The sequence below is a fragment of the Engraulis encrasicolus genome, chromosome 20 (assembly GCF_034702125.1).
Source record: "Engraulis encrasicolus isolate BLACKSEA-1 chromosome 20, IST_EnEncr_1.0, whole genome shotgun sequence".
In the NCBI taxonomy this organism is placed as follows: Eukaryota; Metazoa; Chordata; class Actinopteri; order Clupeiformes; family Engraulidae; genus Engraulis; species Engraulis encrasicolus.
The window spans coordinates 36,895,604-36,923,437 of record NC_085876.1 but is presented as its reverse complement, the minus strand read 5'-3'; the positions used below and the strand labels follow the sequence as shown (position 1 = coordinate 36,923,437).

The window sequence follows — 27,834 nt, the reverse complement described above, 5'->3', positions numbered from 1 at the left end:
GACAATTTAAGGGAAGGTATGCAATTTATTGTGGTATTCAAACTTTTTTTTGCTACCCTTCATTAAAGAAATGTAGAAATCTAATTTCATTTTACAATAAGAAACTATTTTGAAAACTTTTTTAAAAGCAATGTAGCCTGGCTAAATGATGTTCGGCTAAGAGGCTGGAAGTAAGACAATATTTCAGAGTAAGAAGGTCCAGTCATTTTTAAATATAATCTTCTCTTGGATTTGAAGAGAGCCTATTGTTATTGTGCAGCTAGGCTATATTAAGTTGCTACTAAACCCTGGCTTTGTGTGCCTGTTCTGTCGGGTAAGTCTAACTGTAAGTATGACTGCGAGTGAGTGCATACTCTATTGAGTGCCAAAGTTACATATTTTGTGAGTGGCTGTAGGCTGCCCTCAAATACGCCTATCTTGGTTTTCTTTCCCATGATGAGTTTGCAGCATGACATTTTGATAAAAGACTACTACAACTCTTTGAAATTAAGGGCTTTACTGGCCCTGGGGGATGAGATGTATGTATTGATTTGCATACCTCGAAATGTGTGTATTTGTTACAAGAAGATACTCCCAATTCCTTTTGTTTTGACAAATTGAATTAATTCCAGTAATCAGTGGTATCCTACATTTGTAGAATAATGTTAATTAATAATGATAACAATAATAATAATAAAAAAAATAAACAAACTGACTTGGCTACTGGCTACTTTGTGTCCAATGTAATGTAACATTGTCATCCATATAACAACAATGTAACAATGTCCAGTGTGACATTCTAACCTCAGTATGGGCCAGACAGCGCGGGGCTTCTCCTTCAGGGAAAAAAAGACAGATTTGACAGAGTCGTTAAAATTACATACTGTTTTTTTTTAATGAAAGTCTATTCTGCACATGCACAGCCACGTAAATATATTGTTCTGAAGTCGCAGATGTAGAGAGCCAACATTGTACCGGCACGCGCTTCCTCTATGTCAAGTGAGGCGTTCCCAACGATCGCCATTTTGAGGGGCCGGGTCGCAGGGATTTTGTACAGGCAGAAAGCAGCATGGCAAAATGGCTTCGAAATGTTTGAAACCTCAGGCACTTTCTTTGGCGCTGATATTTCCACCATAAATCTCTACGTTACTTTGCTTGGGAGTGTTTCACATGCCTAATGTTCTGTGTTAATTATTTGAATGACCCCGTTTCGCATATGCGATGAACATCTGGCTTCGTTCTGTTCTAGGAAGCGTGTTTGTATCCAGCTAGGATAGTCTCACCACAGCTCACCACCACGCATACTACCTTAGCATCACATTAGCTACTTCACTCAAGACGCTACCATTTTGTGTGCGATACGAATTAAATTGCTTAGAAAATTAAAAAAAATAAATTCCCCGTTTCAAGATGAGCTGTCACACTAATGACAGATGATCAAACGAACCTCCGCCTGTAAGCAGCCTCAGGGATTCTATTGTGCTGGACAAATTGTATTGTTCCGTGCCGTCATGAGGACATGCGTTGCTAGCGCTAACGTTAGCTTGTTGTATAACGTTCTCTGAGGGTATGGACGTTGGTAAAACCAACCACATATTGGGGAAAAACACTAAGTGGAAGCTATATAAGTGGTGATTCATGTTTCACGGACAAAACACGGTGCGTTTAAACATACCTTTCAATTTATAAACAAAGAAAAATTAGCAGCAGCACGGGCAGTTAATCTTGTAACACTACCCGGAACCGAATGTCTGACCGGAAACGACCGCTTTGAAGTGAAGCGAACATAAGTATTCATAGGAAGACGGGGACAGCAAAATTGACACGGGGCGGAAAATATTCCGCTGAAAAAACACGTAAAAATGAATGGATAGGAATAATGAGGACGTTTTGGCAAAATATTGCAGGTAAATGAGCAATACACCGGCAAGTGCGCATGCAAGCAAAAAATACTCGACATCTCAAAGATAGCTAGCCCAGCGGAAATTGGGTTTGGTTAACGGGTCGAAAACAGAGCTGTCGTCGGGCCGATGGGGAGGCCTTCGAGGTGTTTTTCGGCTGGAAGAAGAAAATGACCTGCTAACCCGAAATCGGATACCGCCTTTGTGTGTGCTTCCCGTTTTTGGAACATTTTATGCAAGGCTCAACCACATATAGTCTATTTTTTTCCAAATGAACTCATGCGGATACCTTGTTTTTTTGCCAGCTATCAAACTAGCCAGATAGCTTAATTAGCTAAGTTAGCAACAGCAATGAAAATGAAACCCTCGATTCACTTGGATGGGTAGCTACGTTGCTTGCTAAGTGGAATTACATTTTTGAAGAGGACTGTGTATTCAAGAAGTACCCGATACACGTCTTTATTTTTTCGACGTTTGCATTTTATGAATAAGAACTTGAAGCAACTAACGTTGAGGCCTAAGTGTTAGCCGAGAAGCTATTACCGAATGTCACATTATTGTTGTTTCTTTATGTCACATATACAGATTTTTTGCGTTTAACATCGCCGATGTGGTATCAAGAAATGTGATTAAAGAAGAAAATCGACTGCCCCCCTTCCCTACACCCCCTTTTAAAATTCTGCGTTCAACCTCCTGCTGTGGAGCATCAGGTTCGGATCTCTTGACGACCCGCCAAAGCTTCAGGTAAGTTATTGCCTTTCCATCTATGTCAGGAAGTTATGTTAGTACTTATTTGCTGTTAATGTTTACACCGTGTACGTAATTTTGTCTTGATCTTGCCCACAATTTCATTTGAAAGCGAGCGAGGGGTCCTGTGGTGGGAGACAAAATAACCACCCCGCTGAGCACCTAAGACGTTTACATTTCGCTGTCTTTCGATCAAAAAAGTTTTTCATTTGCACACAGGCCTGGAAATCAATTTAGAAGACATCCAATATATATGTATATTTGTGTCCGTCTCATCGTTTTATACCAACATACGTAACGTTGGTTGCACAATATAAGGCATTGAGTGTATGCTATTTTCAGTGGCGTCATATTGGGGACAGGGCTCATTAACTTTTCGTAACGACAGAGTCTCTGAATTAACAAGGAATGTCGCTGGGCCAAAGGGCGAAATCAGGTAATCCTCTCCGTTTCGTACCTGCGTTTGGGGGACCTGACAGTTTCGGCCATGTCGCTATCGCCTGCCTGCCCTGTTTGGTAGGCTGCAGTGTTCCCCAAAGTCCCACAAAGGGGGAGTCAATCCGTTCCTGACACCCCATTCTTTCCTTTGTACGTCATCGCACTGAAGCTAGGCCTACCTGGCATGGTTCTTTAGGTGTATTGGGTCACATAGCTAGGTCAATTCTAATTAAAGAAGCAACTTGGAATATTTTATCGTCATGGTTAATTTGTGTGCATTGGCACTGGCCCTTGTAAATTTGTTGCAGCCCGTTTTTGGTCATGGGGTTCATATGCTTAGTACTGGACGTGTGCTTGAGGTATCTGATAAGATAATTACAGGGCATAATTTAAAACAATGATATGAAGAAGAAAAACAAAGTGGTTAAGAAAAGAAAATTCTTTGTGTTTAATTCTGGGTTGTGTGCTATGATGGATGTGCTGTAAATATTGTTGTTCCATCAAGGAGAAGCATGGAATGGATTTGCTCTGTCTTTTGATGTCTTTCTTTAGTCCTTGGATGAAGACACTTAACTGGAAACAGCCCACTTACCAGGGAGATGGCAGAATGTTTACCAACCTAGCAACCGGTAAAGCAGTTGTGTAGGCTTTAGGCTTAAACCTTCCTGGGAAATGAAGCATGTAGATATGCCTCTACTTGAGGCGTTTTACTCCTTTTTATTAGCAGAATGTATCCATTTTCAGCTGGTACAGCTAATGAAATGCCTTGGGACGGGTTAGACACTCCTCTCTCCTCTGATGGTGGGTCTGCAGATTGGAGCCTTATGTAGCTGCCACTCAAGTTATGGTATTCTTCCCCGGCTAGGGTCTGGGGGAGGGCTCGTGGCTAATGGTGCGTTTAGGTTTGGTTTCAGGCCTTCCTCTGTGAGTCACCCCCATTGCTTTAGCGGGAGAGAGCGGGAGAGAGAAAAAACATGATCAGCTTGGATTGCATTGGTACAATTTAATCTCGAACAGGAGGCTTTTTTTGTCCGCCCATGAAAGGCCTACCTGGACAATAATAGGAAAAGGTTCTAAATGGGACATGCTTAAATCATCCGTCAATGGCAGGTCAAGAATTGTCCCAACACCCGCCCCCAACCCTACCCCCACCCCCCTCAAATGTTCCATGCCGGTTCCCTGACATCATAGCCTATTGCACACACCGGCACAAGTACAATGCAATGCATTTGTTACGTCAAATTCATTCTAGCAATGCATTTATGCAATCTGTGTCAAGGTTCAAAAGGTGCCCCTTGAGTATTACTTCCCTAATTCTTGGAATAGATCAAGGATTAAAAAGGGTTCTGATGGGCTTTTAGTCTAAAGTTGTCTTCATTCTTTCCCCTTTTTATGAAAGTTCTGACAGGCAGAAGGTTACGTAAGCATGTTAAATTATTTAATCACTCATATATATTTTTTCTTTGCTATTGAGTGGCAAAAGAGCCTGCTGAGCACAACTAATTGAACTTAATTAGTGCCAATGATTTTTTTAAAATGATGGTCAGTGATCTCATTCACATGAGATGAAGTGCACCCATCACATTTTAGTATAGTTATTTGCCCTATTTTTTCCAGGAAACTGTCTTGAATTGTAATTCTATATGGGGAAAAAAAAAACGAACTGAAAATGCGTTTTCTGCCCTGCTAGTGCAGCTCTTCATCAGTGTCCCCCAAAACTATGCACAGTGCACATGCCTATCAAGAAAGTTTACTATGGAGGCAATAATCATTGTATGGTTATGTTTATAGAGACTGACTGAGTTCATACCATGTTACATTTAGCAGCATTCGATATGCCAGATGTTGAGTATAAGTAGAACACCATCTGTTTATTTGGGATCCTGAGAATTATGGCCAGGACCAAACCTGAGCAAAATATTGACTTACTGATTTGCCATGTGGTACTTAAAGTGGATTATATGTTTTGGGGTATAAGTTGGTCTTTCAAAAATTGACATTGTGTATGTGATGTTTGTATTTTTCAACCTATAAGACTTAGCACTGGTTGATGTTGACAGACAGGTTATAGAGGTGGTGTAGGGAGAATTGATAACGCCTTGATGTTAGCGGGAGGGGGTGTGAAATAAATTGACCTAGTGTTACCTTAGATAATTACCCCACTTGTCATTCTACCTAATCCTTCATGCCTAATTAAAGAAAGGACTTTTAACGTATTTTTTAATCATTATCAGTATTTTGAGGCTGTCTCTGTGTGCACAGATAGTCCCACATATTTTATATGTCATTGTGTATGCTTAATCATTTGATTTAGGCCTTTTGGGGCATTTAGAGTTGGTATTATGTGACCATATGTGATTTGTAAGTAATACAATATGTTTATAACACGATTTTTTGGCCCTTCTTCTTCTTTTTTAAAAGCATTCATTCCAATTAAGTAAGGCTGTTCATAATAGGATTTCTGTTAAACTCTGAATTGGTAGTTCCACCTTGTAGCAACAATTGGGTTTTTATTCATCTGTTGTGTAGTGCAGCTGTTAATAATGCACGTTAATAATTTCCTGTTCCCATCAAATCTGTCATGCTTTTGCAATAGACTGACTAAAATACAAAACAATGGAATAGAGGTGTTTATTGTCATTATGCACACATTATAATGAGATTTGAAGCCTCCTCTAATACAGCGTGATCACCAGCGTGATGCCTTCAGGCGCCAGGTAGCCCTCAAGGAGCTTCTGAAGTGCCCACTAAGGATGTGTAATATTGACTGCTACAAGGCCCACTAAGGATGTTAAATAGTGACCGCTGCAAGATTTTAGATCTCATGTTTTAACATGAGATTATTTCTTTATCATTTTTTGAAAAAAGGTTGAAATCTGAGGAAGATGGAGAGGTCGAAAAGTCATTGCCAATGAATGAATGAATAAAAAGAAGAAAAAATAACTTGAAGAAGAAAAAATCCAAAGGAGTGTGCGAACCTTTTTTCAAAAAATACGTAATCTTTTTGTTCAGCACCAGGGATTGTGCACAAGTAACTCTCTACAAAAGACATTATTTCTTTATAACCCATAAGCAAATTATCATTTGATCATAGTACTATTTAATAATACATACATTGTATGTAGCGCTTTGACACTTGATTTGAGAACAATGTCAGGAGGATTTTGAACAAACAAGTAGCCCTCGGGTAGCCCTTGCTAGCCCTCAGACCCAAAAGGGTTGAGGACCCCTGGACTAAGGTATGCAGAGACAAAATGGATCACATGACTTGTGTCCAAGTGCATACAGCTCTCCCTTCTGCGGTAGGCTGCATACGAGTCAAATTGGCACCACCTGTGCACTTTGATGGAGAAGTGCAAAGTACCACATCATGGCCTGAAATGCCAATTTTATGCTGAATGTTTGGATAATGCCTCAAATATAATGTAATACTGACAACCTAATGTCAATCTAGATACAGTGTACAACAGGCATTATGCCTTACCTTGGCAAAGATAATTTGTAACGTCTCTTACCCTAAACTAATGATCTGTCGATTAAAAAAAAATGCAGTAGAATAAAACAATTAGTTTCCTTTGGCTGTGATTGAAATATTTTGGCACATTTTCACACAAGGAAATGCTGTCCTCATCATAGATTCAACCATGTTTTCCCTTTTTTATGGCATCTCAATCATTATGTACAACTTGCTTGAAGCCTCCCACACATGGTTGTATTATAAGTTGGTATAGTTACAGTCCCGTACACATCAAACCTCCTTGGCCTGTTGTGACTCAGACACAACGTGACAACCAGACGTCATGGTAAACCCCATTTCCTACAGGCAAGTGGTTACACTTTTGGAACTGAAGTAAAAATGCAAAAATGTAAATGCTTTTTTTTTGGCGTGTATTTTAATGCAGACATAGACATTAGTGGTTTCCTTTGATGTTGTGGATTCTGGTTTATTGGGTTTAATGGCACCCCTCATTATTGTAAATCTTGGGATGGTAGTCTAATTTGTTTCTTTGGCATTGTGTATAATATGTTCAATATTTCCTCGTGTCAAGAAATATTTTTTCATTAATTTTAGAAACAAGGGTCGCCAACGGTCAGGGAATTTCTGGAATATCAGAACATTTCAGTGAAGGCTGTCCCAGATGGAGAAAGTCAGGGGATTTGATCATTATTGTGTGTGCCAGGGATTGTTTATCAAATAATATTGGCAGAGGGTCAATATCTAAACCTTATTTGCATATTTTTTGCACAAGTCTTTTGTTTCCCCCAACGCCTTGCACATTTAGAGAAGTTAACAAAATACTGGAGGTAATTCTATAATATCAACTTGATTACACCATGTTCACATTTAAAGGCTAGGCAAACAGATTTTTTTTTTTTTTTAATGTTTGTTTATGAAAATATCTACACTTTTGTACAAGGCCTGAGACAGTGTTCATAGCCTGTGTTTTGTTTTGATCGGAAATGAAGTTGAAATTAAGTGATGGGGTGTGAGTGTGTGACAGGGGCTTCCTGAGTCATCAAAAACTTACAAAATGCTTCACTTGTCTATTTAGATGCAGCCAGACTTTGTGTATGACATCCTAATATCCGGTGACTCAAATCTGCTGTCACTTTAGCTAGCATCTTCTTTGTGTATTTCAGAGGGCGACAGTAACATGCTTCATTAAGTTCATTAGTCTGTCCTACAAAGCTACACGGTAGGGTATTATTAACTACCGATACATATTTTGCAGAATTTGGAAAAGAGTGCACATTGACCTCATAACATATCTGGTATTATGAGGAAAAATATGTTTGTGTGAAGTTACTTCACTTTGGAGGCCATTTTTATGTAATGAAATATGTGCTTTATTTGTGTTGATGGTATGGTGGGGAGCATCAGGTGTTTTAGGCCTACTAATTTGAAGAAATTAAACCCACTCACATTTGGCTCTTTGCGTGTTTTATGTCTATTTGAATGCCATCTCAGTGTATTGAAGGTGTCTGTTGTTCTGTGTGATGATGCTGTATGATGTGTAGACGCCTATACATTGTGTAAGTTACCAGTAATAACGTTCATGTGAAGGCCCACCCAAACCCAACACAACTTGCAGGCAAAGATTTGCCATATCTTCAATTAATTGCTTCTCTCTAAAAGCAAACACACTGGCCCATAATTTCGATTTTGCTGTATTCCCTTCTCTACTGTTGTCTCATGATTTGTTTCACATCAGTTTCTATCATGCAGTGCGCTGTGACGGGAGTAGGATTCAGAGATGGAGAAGCTTGCAGGACATGTGGTGGTGGAATCAATCAAATGCATTTATGAATATGTAGATGGAGGGACCATTTCGGATGTTGACTAAAATGTGCAAGGCCTAATTTTGTGATCTGAGTATAGCATTGGGTTTTATTGAACTACACACACACACACACAACAAATGTTGTACGATTCAAAATAGTGCACCTGGGATTCATTAGAAATGTATTTTAGAACTGCATCTCCGCAACAGATTGCAACAATCTTGAATACTAATTGACTGTTCAGATGTGGGTTTAACATCAGCTCTGTATCCTAATGTTCAACCTACTTCCAAGCACATGATCAGATCATTCGATGATCTCTGCTCTTTTTATTCTTGTGTGCTTTTATTCGTGTGTGCTTGATGTAGGGGCCAGGATCTATCAGTGGCCAAGGATGTTCATATGCCCCGCGTGGAATGAGTCGTCTAAGAATGAACTGACTCAGAGATGATTCGTTTACCTCGGGGGGAAAAAAAAAAAATTATCTGGGGTTTCTTGCACGTATTTCACAGAGACCTATATGAATGTTATAGTTTGGCAATGAAGAACTTGCTGTCTGTGCTGAAAAAGGCACAATACTGTCTGTATGAAAATGAAGCTGCATCTCTGGCTTTTTAGTTTGGTCCTGTTAGCAATTGTTTCTAAAGGCACAATTTAACCATTGATTGGTATTTTGCCTACCTCAATTACACGTTGTATTTTAGAAAACTCTTTAATTTACACACTGATTTCTGTCAATGTAGTGAGAGAATTTTTCCTTAAAAAATCCAATACTTTGTTATCTGAATAAGTGCTCATTAAAATATCCACATGTAAATGTGATATGGTTGGTGCAGATGGAGTAGAAAAAGCAGAAAATGCATGCACATCATTGGCACAGGTGCTGGACAAAACAAGATAACAAGCAATAACAAATGCCCTTAACACTGTTCAGTGCTCCCAAATATTTCACCGCACAATGTTTTGGACGCTCAGTCCAACCTTTTTGCCCTGAGCGTCTTAAACATTGTGCCATTAAATATTTGGGGGCATTGAACAGGGCAGAGGATGGAGTAGACACTGTGAGAATCTCTGTCACTGAGGTCATGTGCTCTGTTTCCTTCTTAGATTCCACATGTACTCCATGGACCGGTGAAGAAGCCCAGGCACCCAAGTGGAGACGTGCTGCGCCGGCGCCTGGTCTACTGGGAGAAGACTGGAGGGCTGCCTGCGTGGTTTCAAGGACATCCTGGACTCTGAACTTTCACAAGGCAACCAAGGAGAATTCTAACGTTGGCAAGATTAAGTTCGAACAGTTGATTCACCTGCATTCCATGAACCTAATCAGGTTTCAGAAATGATTTGCTGTAGACACTAACTGGACACGTTAAGACACTGTGCTCATTATTAAGAGTGGTGTGTGTTCTTTTTTTATCTGAACATATCTTATTTTTTTGTTATTTAATCCATGCCTTCTGTAGGAACATTTTAATTGACTCAAGGACAACTTTTAATCAGAAAGCACAGAAGGCAAGCATATTGATAGGACCCACAATAATCAAATGAATCATCAAACATAGTTATCCCTCAAGACTGTAGTATCCTCCTTATATCATCCTTTTATTTATAGCATTATTCTTCTCGACCTATACGGACAGTCACCATAAAAAAAACCCTCCCCCCTGCCCTTTTAACGACCCCCACTTTTTTTTTAGTTGATTTTTATATTTTCCATTTACTGCAACTTTCCCTTGGGTAGGTTGCACCTGAACATTTTTTTACTAGACATATATCGGAGACAATTGTTTCTTGCTCATTTGAAAAAGTGGAGGCGAAAAATTCTCCTCTAAACAAAAAGGGTGGGCCAAGGGACACAGCCCCGTTAGTGGCCCCCCTAACGGAGCTCGCAGGAAATGTTCCAGTTCGGTAAATACCCAATGGACATTTTAGAAATGCTGAGCGGACATCAGGCTCACCAGTTCAAAGGCCTGGGTTTGGAGAGGCAATTGCAGCACCAGCAGCAGGTTCAGCTACAGCAGCAGCTACAGCAACAGCAGCAGCAGCAGAGCGAGGCCTCCGTTCTCTCCGGCCTGGGGCTTGGCTCCCTGCAGAGCTCCAGGAGTAATGCATTCGCCGACTCCTCCTCCATATTTGCCAAAATGAGCGCACCCCCTCCCCCTATTCCCCAGCAGTCTCAGTCCTCCTCATCACAGAGCTCGAGAAAGTCAAGCAAGATGAGCAGCAGCAGCGGCAGCGGAAGCTCCTCGTCCTCCGGATACCAGTTCTTGCGCCCCTTTCACCCTGCAGACGCTCTGGCCCAGGAGCAGCTGCACTCTGGAATGGGACGCTTCGATTTTGGGAGTGGAAGCAGCAGCAGTAGCTCAGGCGTACTCACATCTGCTCCCCCGCCCCCACCTCTACACCCTGGCCTGTCTGTCCCTCAGGCGTCCCCTGGGCCATCCTCCTCCTCACCCTCGCCCTCCAGTTCCACCTCCACCTCCAACAACCCTGCCAGCAGCAGCAGCACTGTGGCACCAAGTTTACACCAGCAGTTCAGCTGCATGCTAGCTGCCAACCAGTACTATCTCTCTGGAGTGCCAGCAAACGCCAGCTTGGAGCAGTTCCTGGTACAGCAAGGCTCCCACAACCATCTGGGATTGGGCCTGGGCCAAGGGGCAGGAGAGTCCAATTCGGGCTTGGCGCCACCCCCAGCTCTCCACCCATCACACTCCCATGCTCACCCGACGACTCAGCCCCCACCCCAACAGCAACAGTTGCCACCCCACGCCTTATCCCACCCCCATTCCCATTCCCACTCTCACCACCCTCTACACCCAGCCTCACAGCCCTCATCTTTGGGAGGCTTTGATTTCCAAGGCATTCCCGTGCTCTCCTCCAACCAGCTAGCTTCCCTAATGCAACAAGAGGCAGCCTCAGGCTTGCCGCTTCCCTTGCCACTTCACCTGTCCGTGTCCAAGGATGAAGGGAAGGGAGAGAGTAGCTCTGGGGGAGGAGGGAGTGGAGGTAGTGGCAGCAGGAGAAAGAAGGCCATGGCCGGCTACCTGCCCCAGAGAAAAACAGACGGCAGCAGTAGCACTAGTGGCAGTAGCAGTAACCCTAGCTGCCACAGCAGCTCCACAGGGCATGGGCATAACACTGCCTCTGGCCTGGTTGGAGGAGGTGGAGGGTCTGGAATGAGGGGTCACGGTGGAGATCCCTCATCCATCCTCTCCTCTACACAATCCTCCTCTTCTTCAACTGTCTCCTCCTCCTCTTCCTCCGCCCCGTCCTCTAGCTCCGCCTCAGTCCTAGTTACCAATGTCTCACAACTCCCTAAACAACAAGACAACCAATCTTCCAACATGACTCCCTCTGCTCCCTCACAACCCGAGCCAGAGCCCTTGTATCACTGTGGAGAGTGTGGCAAGTCTTTCACCCATCTCCCTAGCCTGCGCAGACACATTAGGACCCACGGAGACGTAGAGGGTACCACCAGGGGCGGCAGCTCTAGCCATCAATCCGACACAAGCCTCCCTCACTCAACTCAGGATGGCCGCGGTCACCACCGTGAGCAGAACCAGCAGTCCAATCCCGACCCGACATCATCATCCTGCCCAAGCCCAGAGAGGACCTACTCTTGCCGGGATTGCGGAAAAGGCTTCAAGAAAAGAGGGCACCTCCTGCAGCACGGAGTCATTCACTCAGGGGCACGTCCCTTCAACTGTGGAATATGTGAGCGGTCTTTCAATCGCCGCGAGTCCCTGACCAGACACGAGAAGATCCACGAGGAGAAGCCCTTCCGCTGCCCGGCATGCGGCCGCTGCTTCAGGGAAAGCACCTCCCTGCTTAACCATGCAGCCTCTGGCACCTGTGGAAAACCAAGTAGGCGCTCTAGAAGCAGCGATGGAGGCAGCTCTGTGAATTCCGATGGAAAGTCAGGAGACTATCACGGCAGACATAGTGGTGGTGGTGGTGGTGGTAGTGGCAGTGGATCAGGGATGAACTACAAATCTGAGGGTGGTATGTACCAGCAAGGAAGAGGTGGAGGGTCCGGCTCAAGCACCAAGACAGAGGGGAAATATGGCTCCGATTACAGCTCCAGGAATCGTTACCAGTCCTCGTCGTGCAGAGTTGACGATTACCGTCGCCAGCAGGGAAATCCATCTCCTTGTTATTCTGCCGATGGCTCCTGCAGCAGTGGCATGACCAGCGCAACACTCCGAAAAGCTCCCCTTGCGCCCACCTTGCACCCGCATCCTCAGAACCAGCAGCACCACCACCATAATCAGCAGCAACACCTTCCCCTCTCCTCCCTCCTGGATGACTCTGAAGATGAAGTCACCAGCAGTGCCATGTCCGCCATAGCCGCTGCAGCCGCTGCATCATTGCCTGCGGAACTCAACAGCGAAGGTCGTGAGGAGAGGAGAGACATCATTGGAGGTTTGCTGGGTGGACTTGGCTTCGGAAACATGAGCGGCAGTGGCCCATCCTCAACGTCTGAAATGAACAAGTCCTCCTACAGATCAGGAAGTGGTGGGAGTGGCCAGTGCATGAGTGGATCCATGATGCCTCTTTCCCATCCGAATTCAAACGACCCCAATGGCAAGCCCAAGCGCCCCAGAAAGCCCAGGCAAAAGAGAGAGCTGAAGCCTGGTGAAGTTCCCATCAAACGTCGACGCCGTTATTCGAGTGGGCCGCGTGGTGAAGGAGAGAGACCATACATTTGCATCTCTTGTGGCCGTGGTTTCAGCAGACGTGAAACCCTCCGTCGCCACGAGCGAGTGCACACTGGTGAGAAGCCGTTCCACTGTGATGTTTGTGGGAAAGACTTCAGAGAGCCGTTCCACCTCACCAAACACCAGACCGTTCACTCGGGTGCGAAGAACTTCAAATGCAGTCTCTGTGGCAAAGAGTTTGGCTATTCCCAGAGCTTGAAGAGACACACAAAACTACACATGAAGGGGGATTTTCGGCCAAGAAAGAGTAACACTAAGAGCAACAACAACAATGCTGCTCAAAACCACGGAGGAGTCATCAGCCAGCATGGCGATCAAAAACACTCGAGCTCGTATTACTCGTTTCCACAGAGTAAGGATTTCCAAGGGAATGACTCCAGCTCAGGAAACCAGACCCCTGCTCGACTCTACACCTGCGAAATCTGCTGGAAATCCTTCCGCCACCACTTCCACCTGACTGCCCATCACCAAACAGTCCACGAAAATGGAGGCGAAAAGCTCTTTTGCTGTGAGGTGTGTGGAAAAGCCTTTGCATACTCCAACAGCCTGGCCCGTCACAGGTTGTCCCAGCACGGCCTCTCCCAGCCCCCTTCCAACCAGTCATCCAGTGGAGGGGGAGGCAACGGACCTGGTAGTGGAGGTGGTGGCAGTGGTGGAGGGGGAGGTGGCGGCGGCAGCAGTGGAGGTAGTGGTGGTGGAGGCGGCGGCAGCAGCAGCAGCGGTGGCGGCGGAGGTGGTAGCGGCAACAGTTCCGTGCCTGAAAGTGAGGCAGCAACCAATGCCCTCCTCCACCTAGCCTCAGACAATGGGTCCCATGGGAGCCAGCAGCAGCAGTCGTCCCACTCCAACCTGTCCCACACCCACAACCTCTCCCAGCCAGCTGGCTACTCCCCCCTGTTCTATGATCCCGCAACCGGGCCCAATACCTCCAGCTCCAGTGCGTCCTCTCAGCACCACTACTCCCCCGGTGGCCACCACTCAAGCCATCAGCAGTCATCGCTGGGGTTAAAAGGTGAGCATGGGGGTTATCAGGGGAGCTCGTCTAGTAGTGTCCTGAGTCCCGCTCCTCCTCTAATCCCAATCTCCTCTGCCCAACAGCAGCAGCAGCAGCAGCAGCATCACCACCACCAACAGCAGCAGCAGCAGCCGCATCCTTTTCAGTTGCCCCCCCTCCAGTCCCAAAATCCGTCTCAGCCGTCGGGGGAAGCCACGCTTCCCAAGAAAAAAAAAAAAAAGAAGATTAGTCTGATCAGCAGGGGGTCCCTCGTGGGCTTCCTGAACCATGAGAACAACAAAAGATACAGACAAATTCGACGAAGGAAGCGTAGGCTTCAGAGACAGCTGAGACGGAAGAAGTACATCCTGGCCAAGATTCTAAGGTCCAGGAACGGGACTGGTGGGGGGGTTACGTGGCGCGTTGGGCGCCTAACCTTCACCGGGCTGAGGTCGTTGGAGATCCAATTGAAACGCTTCCCGTGCCCGCTCTGCCCCAGCACCACCTTCAGCCGCCAGGCTAGCCTGCTCGTCCACCTCGCGATCCGCCACCCACCGAGGACCACCGGCCGGAAGGCCCGACTCCGCTGCACCATCTGTGGGAAGCGCTCGCGCCGGCTCCTGCGCGCTCTACGCCACAGAGCCTTCCACCTCAACCAGGGCTGCTTCGCGTGCCCGCGCTGCCCCGCGCGCTTCTGGAACCCCGCCCTGCTGGAGAGGCACAGAATTGCATGCTGGCGTGTGGGCCCCGCCCCCGTTGCCATCGGCAACAACAACTGGGGCCTGAAGCTGCAGGTGTCCTCTAAAGTGACAGCTGCCGCTGAGGCCCAGAGCGAGAGATCAACTGTGGTGACTGAGTACAGGCACTAAATATTTTTTTAAGTAAAGGGTAAATGGAGAGAAAAAAAAAACACAACAAAGAGAAAAAAAAAGACCTAAGATGTTTAGGGTGTTTTTAAGATGATGGGGGAGTGGGGAGGGAAAGGATGTAGGTGTTGGGAAGGAAGACATGTCTCTAGATATTATACTTCACCATTAAACATAAACTTTTCCGGCCTGCACCTAAAAGCAACATCCAATTTAAAATGTGGAGCTCTAACTTGGATTCCTCAAAGGGGAAAGTACTCTAGTATGTGTGAGTGTTTTCGTAGCATCTCTGTCCTTTTTAGATGCATTCACCATATCCTTTTTTGTAACATCTGTTTAGCGGTAATGAATGCGTTCAAATATGAGTGAATTAATCCAAACAGTACTGATTTTATTTTTTCCTGTTTAGTTTTTCCCTTGTTATTCAAACCGTATAGTCTCTGTCTTTCCTTTGATAAGTGTAGTTTTTCTGTTTATCGTGGAATTGTGCTTTTTTTTTCTCCGTTGTTTTTGTTTTTGGGTCATTTTGTATTGGCCAATGTTGAGTCGAGAGAGGTAAAGGGGGTGGGTGGAGAAGGGTCAGTCTTTGAGAGAAAAAAAACGATAAAAAAAAAAAACATTGTAGTCTGATCATTGAGGATAACACGTTTAGACACTGTTGTTGTGAAGCTTAAACTCTGTGAAAAACATACTCCCTCATCAAAGAATCCCAAAACAAGACACTTATCCCTTTCTCACTTCACTGAAATAAGAAATCATGAAATCAAGAAATCATGTGCAGAAAAATAACAGCATTGTGATCGGAGATGGATTGAATCGGCGGATTGAGGCCATTTTTTGTCTGAATCTGTGATTTTTTTTTTTAAATAAAGGAAAACAAAAGAGAAGGAAAGCAACCATGGGCCTGAATAGGTGAAACCGGTCCAAACAGCCTGTTATCAAGGTTTGGAACACCAGAGATGGGATCAGCCACCCTGTACTGTACAATTCGTATTATATTTTATTATATTATTGTGTTTTTGTTTGTTTTTATATTCCAAGTATAAATTCTTTTTTTAATCATTTTTACTCTGTGATGGCTGGGTGGGTGGGATATGACCTTGGGGGGTGTTATCCGTGTTAAGACGAGGGGTATAAGTGTATCCATGTGATATTTTGGTTTTATTTTTTTTTCTTCCTCTCCCCTCCCCTTCTGGATTTGTTTGTTCTAGTCTCCCAACACGACCATATCCACACACATGACCTGTAGTTCCCCCCCTTCATCTCTCCCCTTTTCTTCCTCTGTAAACTAAAAAAATACGAACTATAAATACTAAACGACTATCCTCTTTTTTTTGTTCCCCCTAAACCTACAAAAGATGTTCAGACCCTCTTGAAATCAAATAAAAACGCAAAAGGACTTGGGTCTTATGTTTTCCTTCTTTTTAAAAAATATATTAAGGTTGTCACAATATTCACACGAATTCAAAATACTCTGCTTGCTTTGTAATCAATATCTGTTGCTTTTAAACCTCTAGTCATCTGTAGTTAGTCTTGACTTGATTTCTATGTTAACTTCTATCATTAATAATGATAATAATAATATAATATTACATTTTATTTTAAGTGCCTTTCAAGATATATTTTAAAACACACAAACAACATGGCCCAAAATGGTGGTGGGAATGAATGCCGAGCCTACCTGCCTGCCTTGTTTAGTATGTGCATATTGTGGGCATGCATCCAGGTGGTCCACACCTGGTGCCTAGGCAGTGCCCCATCTGACTGCCCACGCTTACTTTGGTTGGCACATGTCCTGTGAGGTGCCACAACCAATTAGGAGACGAGGCACACACCGCCTCCCGGCTCCGCTTTTTTTGTTGGTGCTTATTCTGGCGGAAGCCATTAACTTGTTCTGTTGGGCTGTAAAGCATTTTGGAGGACAAGACGCGTTGCAGTCGGTATCCCACAATAATCAATCTAGTCATCAGTGTTATCATAAATGGCTTTCAGCCGCTGTGTTAGGCCGACATGGTCTTTCATTGTCATTATCCTACTGAGTGTGAAACTGACATTTGTTTTCCCTGTGATTTAAATGTAATGCCCAAAGGAGCCACCAGATGGCAGTGAAATACCGCTGTTAATGATAACCCATCTGCGAGACAACAGCAGGGATTCCATGGTGTGTTGCTGTTAAGGAGAGGGCAGCTGCAGATCAGATGGTGGTGCTGATTGCCTGCTTTTCCATCCTGAGTACTGCTTCAAATTTGACAAGGTATCAACACTGATTGCCTGTTGATTTCTCACGGTTTGACAAGGCAACAATACCATTCTAATGAAAAAAGGGAACATTAGAAATATCTCTTTCCACTCTTCTGATACTTTTAAAGGGACTGCACAGGATATATGTACTCATGATTAGCACACACAGGAAGAACATATCATATTGACCACATATAATCATGCTAACCTGTGCGACACATATGAGCAATGTCCGCATTACATATTAGACTTCATAAATATCTCAGTCTCATGCATTCATCGTAGGTCAACTGACCTTTGGTTTTGCCAAGTCAAATGAAGGTCAGCAACCAACCAAGCTGCATCAGAGAGGGACTGTACTGTATGGCCGTCAACCAGACAACACTGTCGCAATGCCTGCTCACTCAGGCCCTTCTGACAGTTCTGTATGTGTTTTGTCCTTGCCAAGTTTTGATAGGCTACTCATAGTATAGCTGCTAGATGTTGTCATATCCAATGGGAAACTCCTAGATATAGGCTACACATGTGCTTGATTCTGAACTTCAGCAAAAGGGGCTCCCTTCTCTTTCTTGTCGTCTTCTTCTTCTACTACTACTACTTCTTCGATCGTCTTCATTCTCTTCTTCTTCTCTCTCTCTCTCTCTCTCTCTCTCTCTCTCTCTCTCTCTCTCTCTCTCTCTCTCTCTCTCTCTCTCTCTCTCTCCCACTCCCACACACACACACACACACACACAGTGGTGTAGTCTACGTAGAACGCAGGTATACGGAGTATACCCACTTCTAAATTTTAGGGGCTTCAGTATACCCACTTAAAATTGATTGATCCATTATTTAGAATAGCATAAATATATACAGTATACCCACTTCAAAAAATACTCTAATATACAGTAGGCCTATACCCACTTCAAAAAAGTAGACTACACCGCTGCACACACACCTAAGGCGTTCAATAAAATACCATAATATATCCAAATTATGATTGGGGAAAAATAGTAATAGTGTGCTTGTATTGTCCAGCCTAAATGTCCTTTGTATTTAATTCCACATTAATAAGTGCAAGTGTAAGACACACATGGGGGAACAGATTCCATCTGATGTCTGTGGCTGTGAAACACTAATCCTCAGTCTCGTGAAGCCGCTGCGCTGTTGTTTTTTACACTTGCCTCACGCGGCACTAGCATGGGGTTGAGACTGGGTGGAGCTATCGACCCAGTGACAGCCAATGGGGGCTCGCGGAAGGTAGATACTGACCTACTTTGGACCAATGGCGTCGGCTCTGCTGCCCATCGCAAGCACTCCCGCGTGCATGGGCCATGTGCTGGCTCTGAGAGTAGAGGAGTTGATGTTAAGGTAGTGAGCGACTATATTTCTGTCGGCCAAAACACGAACACTCACGTTTCTGGCATCGTTTGGATACAGCAGCTACAACGATAACAGGCTACACCATGAATATCTGTAGACCGCATATGAAGAGGAAATGCTGATTTAATTTACTGCTGAAGCTCCAGGACAGTCGGTAAGTGAATGACACATTGGCTTTGGAGTGTTTTCTTTATTTTATTTTTTTGGAAGGGATTGTCATAGGCTAATGAAAAATGGTTAAAAGTTGGATACGCTGAAAAAATGCTTTCATGCAAATCTATCTGACAAAACAGTTGTGTGTTTACTTTCTGCTTTTTGGCTGTTTGCCGATTATTATAACCACGTGTTTTTACAATATTAATGTTGCAAATAAACTCCAAAGGGAAAGGGTTAATGTACGGGGCGTGTCGGAATATTTGAATATATTATAGCACTGACTCTCATTCGCTATTTGCTCGGAGGCGGGTATTGTTTATCATATGGTGGGAGGTTATCAAGGAGGTGTGAAACATGAATATTAAGCAAACCCCTTCCCTCGCGTCGGTCCCCCGTGAGAGGTGATGTCACGAGAGCGGCCCGTGTTCGTTCCAGCTGACTCTCACCGCGGTTGGAGCGCTCGCACTTTCTTATGGGTGTGAGGAGGAAAAAAAGCGCGTGAAAGACTGTGCGAGAGCGAAGGTGAACCACGGAAGGGAGAGGGAAGCGACAGCAATCAAGCATCGACGTTGTGTTTTTATTTTTGATGAATTCATCTGAAACCTCAGGATACATTAGGTCTATCAGTCATACTCGTTTGCCTTTGTATGGCATTTCCAGTTTGTTGATAGATTAAGCTTTCTGTAAAACACAGGCCTGCGTTATTTGCGTTTATTGGTGGCAATTCTACCCTGGACTCCATGGACGCCTGTCATTTTCAAGTGTTTGCATTTTGCGGCGAATATCTCCGCCCAGGACATGAGGAATATCAAACTGTAAAGACAAATACTGCCAAATAAATGGACCTCTCAAAAGAAGTGGAGGAACGTCGCAAGTTTTCAACTTTGTTTATTCTGGAGGAGCAGGCGAGGGGAGGGAGTTTTAAATGCCCTTAAAGGTGGCTGCGCGTCTGTCAAGAGGATGACACCCAAAGTTTAAATAGCCTAACGTTTATTGATTGATGGGCACATTTTAATACTGGTCGTCGATATCTATTTTTTCCATAAAAGGTCTATATTTTTAGACGGAATTCAGTATTTTAGATGTCGATATACTTGAACGATTGGGGATTCCATGCGTAATTCCAACAGTCCATCACGAATGGTTGGCTGTGTTTTTATATTTTACAGCTGTCAGTCCGTGGCAGTAGCTCAGTACATTGGTCAACAATTGACAAGCTAGGCTAAGCGACTGACACTTCTCTGCTTGGCGCATTTGTATATTAGTTCCAGCAACCAAGACCTCAAACGCACATCAGGAAACCATGTCCAGGCCACTCACGCAGCTCTTACCGCCGGACCTACCAGCTGGTGCGAGCCCACAGTTCGGAACCGCCAACCCGTCCGTCAACACCCCCAACGGCCATCCGAACTCCATGGCGAGCCTAAAGACCCTACTTCAGCTGCCAATCAAAGCTGACCAGCGAGGGAAAGACTGCTGCGAAATTAAAGGTGACTCTCTCTCTCTCTCTCTCTCTCTCTCTCTCTCTCTCTCTCTCTCTCTCTCTCTCTCTCTCTCTCTCTCTCTCTCTCTCTTACACACACACACACTCACACACTTCTCTACATCCATTTGTGATGTTTTTTTGTTGTTGTTACTGGGCCTTTCTCTTTATTTTCATAGTCTGATATAAAATGTACTTTTCCAGCATGCATGTTATGCCAGTCTGCTAATAATGCTTCATACATTTTAAAATGGTGGGATGGTGGGTGCTAATCTGTGGCAAAGTGTGCCAATATTCAATATCTTCTACCCATGAAATCATAAACCTTACCTTTGTGGATTGGTGCTTGAAATTATGACCGTCTAGTCACGTATCATACAACACCGCTCAGCACTATGTAGCTGGCAACATTGTTCTCTCTCACACACACACACACACACACACACACACACACACACACACACACACACACACACACACACACACACACACACACACACACACACACACACACACACACAAAGCCTCCCTCCAAACTCACACACATAGACCAGTTTGGTTTTTGCATGCATTATGTGCCTTTTAAAAAAATGATTTCTGGGTCTCAGTTTCAAAGCAGTAGCTTTAGCTCAGGAATTATGGTCCTCTAGTAGTAGCAAAGCTGAAGTCAACTGCTGCTGTTTTTTCACTCTCAATAATGCTTCTGATTTCAACACTGCTTCCCCCTGGTGGTGTGTTTGAGGTACTGCCAGACCTGAGGGCTTTCTCCCACACTGTGTGTGTGTGTGTGTGTGTGTGTGTGTGTGTGTGTGTGTGTGTGTGTGTGTGTGTGTGTGTGTGTGTGTGTGTTGCTCTGATGATGAGCTGAAATGATGGCTCTTCAGCACAGCCTGAGCTCAAAGGACTTGACTGGCCGAAGTCTTTGCAGTCGACAGCACTAAGCAGGGCTCTTTGTTTCGCTACTGCATGCTATTGCATGCTATTGCATCTATCTATCTATCTAGCTAGCTAGCTAGCTATACATGTAGTATTTGGCTGTGAATCTGTCTGTCTGTCTGTCTGTCTGTCTGTCTGTCTGTCTATCTATCTATCTATCTATCTATCTATCTATCTATCTATCTATCTATCTATCTATCTATCTAGTATTTGGCTGTGAGTATCTATCTATCTATCTATCTATCTATCTATCTATCTATCTATCTATCTATCTATCTATCTATCTATCTATCTATCTATCTATCTATCTAGTGATTGCTTGTAGGTAGGCTATGTGGGTTTTCTGTGTGCAGGTGTGACTGCATTGCTTCAGTAAGCGCCAATACATACATGATGTGTCTGTGAATTCATGTGATGTTGAATGAGACACAGAGAGATGGAGAGACTTTGTAGATTGCTCCTGGCATTGCTCTCTCTCCCCCTCTCTCTCTCTCTCTCTCTCTCTCTCTCTCTCTCTCTCTGCCAATATATTTTTTCTACCACTCCAGCTGGCTTTCTGCAACACTCTTAAAATACTCCCACTCTCCTATTCTCCTACTCACGTTTTTTGCTTCCTCTCTCTCTCTCTCTCTCTCTCTCTCTCTCTCTCTCTCTCTCTCTCTCTCTCTCTCTCTCTCTCTCTCTCTCTCTCTCTCTCTCTTTCACTGTATTTGTCTCTCTCTTTCTCTTCCCCTCTCTCTTTGCACACCTTTCCCATCTCTCTCTTTTTTTTCTCGGTATGGCTCCCATTCCACCATCTCTTGCCTGCACTGTTCTGTTTCACCATAGCCAGTCTCCTGAAGCCATATTTCTTTCTCCCTATCTCTTGGATGAATCTCTCTCTGTCTGCAATCAGATTAAGGCAATGGGATGGAAGCCATGCCATGCAAAATCAGATAAAAAGGATATTTATTTGCCATGTCTACGTACAGAAAGAAGGAACTTGACTTATCTCGTATACATTCAATATATAGACATAGTAATTCAATGGGCAATAACTCTGTGTGAGACTTGATGTACGACAGGGGCAATATCTCTCCAAGTTGCATAATATACAAAGAGCAGAATCAGATTTATTATTGTATGTAGAATAGGTACATACAGAAGGAATTTGACTCATGCCCATGTTGACCTTATAGTAGAAACAAAAGCAGGCGTGCAAGAATTTACTCTGTGGCAGGCACAATATATCTCCAAATTGCAAAATATACAAAGTGCGTAATCAGATCAGATTGATAATTACTGTATTATGATTTATTATTACAGTTGATGCATTATATGCATGTGATGTATTTGTATACAGAAGGAAATGTACTCCTGCAGATCTTGTAGACAAGAATAAAGTGTGTAAGATTTTCTGTATGACATGCACAATATGCACAATATACGCACAATATACGTACGGTACGATGTATGCAATACGCACAATATACAAAGTACAAGGTCAGATTCATTATTACAGTGTTATGATTTGCTATTACAGCATGTTATACCGTATATGTATGTGCATACAGAAGGAATTTGATTCCTTCAGATCTTAAGTCTCTGGTCGACGAGAGAGACGAAAAACAGGTGTGTAGGTCTTGCTGTATGGCAGCCCCTTGATACTTACGAGATTACTCTTGATAATTACTGAGTTAGTGAATCTAATTAACAGCATATTTGGACCCAAACTGTGGGTCGGGGCTCACTTGTGGGTTGTGGCTCACTTGTGGGCCGTGAAGGTATTCCATTTGGGCCTTGAAATCAGAATATAATTTGTATGCGTTACTAATCACCATTTACTTTTGAGCTCTATTGTTTATTGGTTCAGAGTTGGGCCCTAAACGTGTGAAAATAGGGAAAAGGTTGCGTTCCCTGCACCAAGAGTTGAATTAACACTGTATTGTATATACGTATTGCACACGTGTGTATCCAGAAGGAATTTGACTCCTTCAGATCTTGAGTGTCTGGTAGAAAGGAAACAGGTGTGTAGGCAGGGCAGGATTAACGCACGGGCTAGATATGGCTGCAGCCTAGGGGCCCCCACCTACCAGGGGCCCTCCGATCGGCCAAAAGTAAAAGAAACATGCAGTATTGTGATGAGATGCGATATTGAAAAAATGTATCTGTAATGTTGAGTACAGTTTTGAATCTTGTTAATGCTCATCTCCACAGCTGGCAGACATGTTACCCTGAAATAGTTTTTAATTGTGACACTGTCTATGTGATTTCGTCGTAAAAATTTGCCTTCCAGGGGGCCCACAGTAACCTGTAGCCTTAGGGGCCCTGGCCATCTTAACACAGCCCTGTGTGTACTGTTTAGGGTGTGCTGCATGACAGGCACAGCATTTCCCAGTTACATAACATGTAGCCTTGACCTTGAAGACCTTGACCTGCAGAGCTGGGGTCTCCCAGATTGCTGCTCTGCCTTTCTCTGCTCGCCCCTGCTCTGCTCTGCTCTGATTGATCTCTGCTTACAGTGCAGGTGTTACAGGAGGATGGTGTGGTGTGTTTGCTGTTTATAGTCTTCTCACCTGGAGGATTTCTTCTCTGTCCACTGTTAGCAAAAGATATCACCTTAAAAAATGTACAAAGTATTATAACGGAACTGATATTTCTGTGGTGTCTCTGACATTTCCGCTCTGCTCTGATTGGTTTGTGCATAGAGTGCAGGTGTTACAGGCCGTGTGTGTGTGTGTGTGTGTGTGATGTGTTTGTTTTCCCACAAATTAAGGAATTCTCCAACCACAATTGTCCTCCCACAGAATATGTTTACACTTCATTTAAGGTCCCTGCTATGTTAAGTAAGTGTGACCGTGTTGACGTGTTAACTGTGCTAATTGTTTCCCTATGAAATCAAGCATTTCTCCAAACACAGTTGTTCTTTTGAGTCTCTGTTATGTTAATTAGGCCCAATTTATCAACATATGTGACGGCATGTAAATTCATTTACGCACTTGCACTGTACCATATGTCTAGGGTTAGGTGTGTACAGTGTAATGTAATTCAATAATATTGTGTGTTCATACTATGTCTGTTCACTAGAAAAGGAACACTTCTCTCAGATGTCCTTACTCTATGTTGTTGTCCCCACAAAAATTAAGAATGTATTCAGCACACGGTTGTCTTCTATGATCAAAAAATGATATTCGCTCAAAAAAATCTGCAGTCATCCGTTTTATGTAGCCTGTCCTTGATGTTTTTACTCAACCAAAAAAAAAATCAAAGCAGTGTTTTAGGAGAATACCGTATCTGGCACTAGCAATCATGACAGACTTTAATAAGAGCCTGGTGAGACTGTCAGTGTCGAAAGGCAACCCCATATGTGGGAAAATAAAAACCCGATTGTCAAGGAACCGACTCTTACTCTCTAGCGGAGGCATCTGTAATTCTGCTGTCTCTGCGTGAGAGGAAGAAGAGGGCTGTGCAAGGTTGCAGAGGGAGAGGGACCCCCACAGGGCTGATGAGGTGTGTTGACACTCAGCTGTCAAATCAGTTTCATTAAGACAGAGGAAGAGGACTGGAGAGAGATATTGGAGATGTGTATGCACAGCTGTGTTTGAGAAAAGCCTTATCTTCCCGCAGTGACGCTTGAAATAGAGAGATATCGATGCACACAATTATGCGGAGTTACGTTCTGAATTATTGATATTTATGCACAGTTGCGTATGAAATTAACTATCTCTACTCACAGTTGCATCGAAATTAGATTTATCTATGCAAAGTGGCTTGAGCTACAGTTTGTATGCACAGTTGCTTTCTCCTGTTCTATCCCTCTTTCCTCACTTCCTGAAATCTTATTCATCTATTCTGCAAACCTTAATTGAAGCGTTAGAATCTCTTCTCCTCTCTTCGCCATCTCTTCTCCTTTCTTACGCTATTCTGCTCTATCCAATTTCCTCTCCCAGGCGTCCTTGACCTATTGGTTACTGTTTTATATCAAAATTAGAGACGCAATCAGCTACGAAAGCCAAGTCCACTTACAAGTTAAATACATTTGACTTTAGCAGGCGTTGGTTTTTAATTTTACACACCTTCAGCATATATTCAGTGGTATTGAATACTGAATACTGAACTATACAGCAAGTGCAATAGACGGTGTGCTTCACTTGAATGCAACGATATAAATATAGACCTCTAATATATGCGATTATGTACATAAAGGCTCATGGTGTACACCGGGATAGGTGTATATGTTGGTGATCAGGGCCGGGAGGGTAGCAGCAGCAGCAACTCTTAAGGGCAGATTATAGTTCAGCAACGGCGCCTGTTGCTTACGGTCGCTAACCACTGTTGATGTTATAGATCTGCGCACGAGGTCTCATGTCGTTAGCTACATTTGGCTACATAGCTACAAGGCTACAGTACAGTAGTCAGACTGCAGGCATTGTGCCGCGAGTGCTAAACTGATGTATTGTTTGTTTGTTACTTACTAATTCAGTCATTGTAGCTTCATTTATTTACACAGACTAGAAAGAAAGCGTTCGTATTCCACAGAATATTGACAGTTTGGCTCTCCTAAACTACCGGAGAACTGTGCCGCCAGGAGAACAAGGAAGTAGCGAGACGACCAATCACAGCGCCTTTTCTCTGCAACCTTCGCAACCGTCTGTCGCGTAGTCAGGATTTTTTTGAGGCGCGCGACGACGGTTGCAGAGCCTCTGCGCGGGGGGCGTGGTCGTGCACAGACGGTTGCACAGGCTCTGCAACCGTCAGCGACAATAAGTATAAATTGGCCTTTAGGGCCAAAACATACCAAGGCGGAACGGAACGGTCGCAGGACGGACGCGGTCTTTCTGCTTAGTTTTGGCCGGCGTGCTTTTCTCTGCCTTGCACACTGACAGCGTCGGCGTGCGCGGCCAGTCCTGTTCAAAACCCTCTCCACAGCTAAAGCTAGCGTGCTACTTTGCCATTCATTTGAATGAGACACCGCCGGTTGCCGGCGTGAAAAATACGCTGGAGTTCTATTTTCCAAATGCAGCGCGGCGCGGAGCCGGCTCCCGCGCCGCTGACGCCCCACTACCGCCGGTTGGTGTGTAAGGACAGATAGGTTTCAATGTATTTTCACCGACGCCGGTAAAAAACGCGGCCGTTCCGCGACGCTTTACCGCCTTGGTGTGTAAGACCCCTTATATTGTGCAAATTCATAGCATTATAGTCTGTGTTAGGTCTCTAGTTATGAGGCCTGTGGTATGACATGACACTGTGCCATTATAACAGATGCAACTGAGAAAAAAGGCCTTTATCTCTACAACGGGACACATTTGGACCATAAGGCTTTGGCACAAGACGCAGGTGAAATGAAGACCTTTTTCAGTCTAAGCTCTGTTTTACATATATGTTTTATATATACATGTATACATAGTTACTGCACTCGGTAGGGCAGTGTAGTCTTAGTTAAGTCTCTAGCCTTGAGGCCTGTGGGATGATTGGTGGATATCAGATGCAGGTTTACACTGGTGTATTCTGTCTGTGTTTTACACGTTCTTCTATTCCACCCCTTAACCTTGTCCACACCAGGAAGTCCTTCTGATTAATGTCTCGGGTCTTAATTGAAGTCCTCATCATCACTGTATAATAACCAGTTTATAGCCAGTTCTTTTATCATTTTTTTCAATCTAATGTTACAGCTTTTAATTAAGGTTCAGCCGCATGAAACAGATTTACAACCACTTTTTATCGCTCAATCTTTCTGTTCCACTTTTCTTCTACTATCTCACTGTCTCTATCCCTCTCTTTCTGTCCTCTACTCACTTACTGTCTCTATCCCTCTCTATCTGTCCATCTTTCATTCCCATCTTTCTTCTACTCTCTCCCTTTCTCCATCCCGCTAACAGATCAGCAAGCCCTACTGACCATGTCACACCCAGGGGTGTCGTACAGGGGGGTAAAGTGTGACCAGTCACCTGGGCCCCGTGTATGTAGGGGGCCCACACAGTCCGATTTACAAAGTATTTAGATATATGGCTTGGGGGGTGGGGGTGTGCTGATTGTACATCGTCACAATTTGCTGCTACGCCCCTGCTCACATCTCAGGGCAGTCATGGGTGAGCGGTTAGGGCGTCAGACTTGCATCCCAGAGGTTGCCGGTTCGACTCCCGACCCGCCAGGTTGGTGGGGGGAGTAATCAACCAGTGCTCTCCCCCATCCTCCTCCATGACTGAGGTACCCTGAGCATGGTACCGTCCCACCGCACTGCTCCCCATGGGGCGCCACTGAGGGCTGCCCCCTTGCACGGGTGAGGCATAAATGCAATTTCGTTGTGTGCAGTGTGCAGTGTTCACTTGTGTGCTGTGGAGTGCTGTGTCACAATGACAATGGGAGTTGGAGTTTCCCAATGGGCTTTCACTTTCGCTTTCATCTCTTCTTTGGAGTCTCCAGCCCTGTGTAGCGACAGATTAATTACCAGTTTGTATTATATTAATCTTACTCTCCATCTCTTTCCTATCTTCCCTCTATTCTCCCCCTCTCTCCATCTCTTTCCTATCTTCCCTCTATTCTCCCCCTCTCTCCAACCCTTCTCTAGATAAGGACAAGCCTCTGAATTGATAACCAGTCTTTTTTTCGTTGTTGCTAGTTCTTGTTGGAAGTTCTACCCTTTGCTTATTTATTTCCATCTTTCTTTTTATTTTATCTTCCCTCTATTCTCGCCACCCCTCCCACCTCCCCATCCCCCAAATAAGGAGGTACTACTGTTCTTAATTGAAGTCTT

At 44.2% G+C, this 27,834-nt stretch overlaps 2 protein-coding genes across 4 annotated transcripts in view; both read left to right on the top strand.

Moving 5' to 3' along the window:
* The first annotated feature begins 933 nt into the window (after positions 1–933).
* On the top strand, positions 934–16,322 carry znf865 (zinc finger protein 865). 3 transcript variants are annotated; one of them, XM_063185880.1, is made up of 3 exons: positions 934–2,624; positions 9,456–14,075; positions 14,162–14,401. In XM_063185880.1, exons 2-3 carry the CDS (start codon positions 10,241–10,243, stop codon positions 14,305–14,307), a joined length of 3,981 nt encoding a protein of 1,326 aa, XP_063041950.1. In that variant the 5' UTR covers positions 934–2,624; positions 9,456–10,240; the 3' UTR covers positions 14,308–14,401. The 3 variants fall into 3 exon arrangements, with proteins under 3 accessions (XP_063041950.1, XP_063041948.1, XP_063041949.1); XM_063185878.1 differs by having other exon boundaries at positions 1,723–1,886; positions 2,466–2,624; positions 9,456–16,322; XM_063185879.1 differs by having other exon boundaries at positions 1,723–2,084; positions 2,466–2,624; positions 9,456–16,322.
* Positions 16,323–18,319: 1,997 nt separating this feature from the next.
* Positions 18,320–27,834, top strand: part of dbpa (D site albumin promoter binding protein a) — a 23,626-nt gene continuing 14,111 nt past the window's right edge. Inside the window, exons 1-2 of the mRNA XM_063185892.1 lie at positions 18,320–18,680; positions 19,948–20,172. Coding sequence (XP_063041962.1) covers positions 19,986–20,172 — 187 coding nt within the window. The 5' untranslated portion in view covers positions 18,320–18,680; positions 19,948–19,985. The remainder of the gene's footprint in view (positions 18,681–19,947; positions 20,173–27,834) is intronic.

Bases quoted from the DNA above. Each gene is read 5' to 3' on its own strand.
- znf865 (XM_063185878.1), top strand. From the start codon at position 10,241: ATGTTCCAGTTCGGTAAATACCCAATGGACATTTTAGAAATGCTGAGC.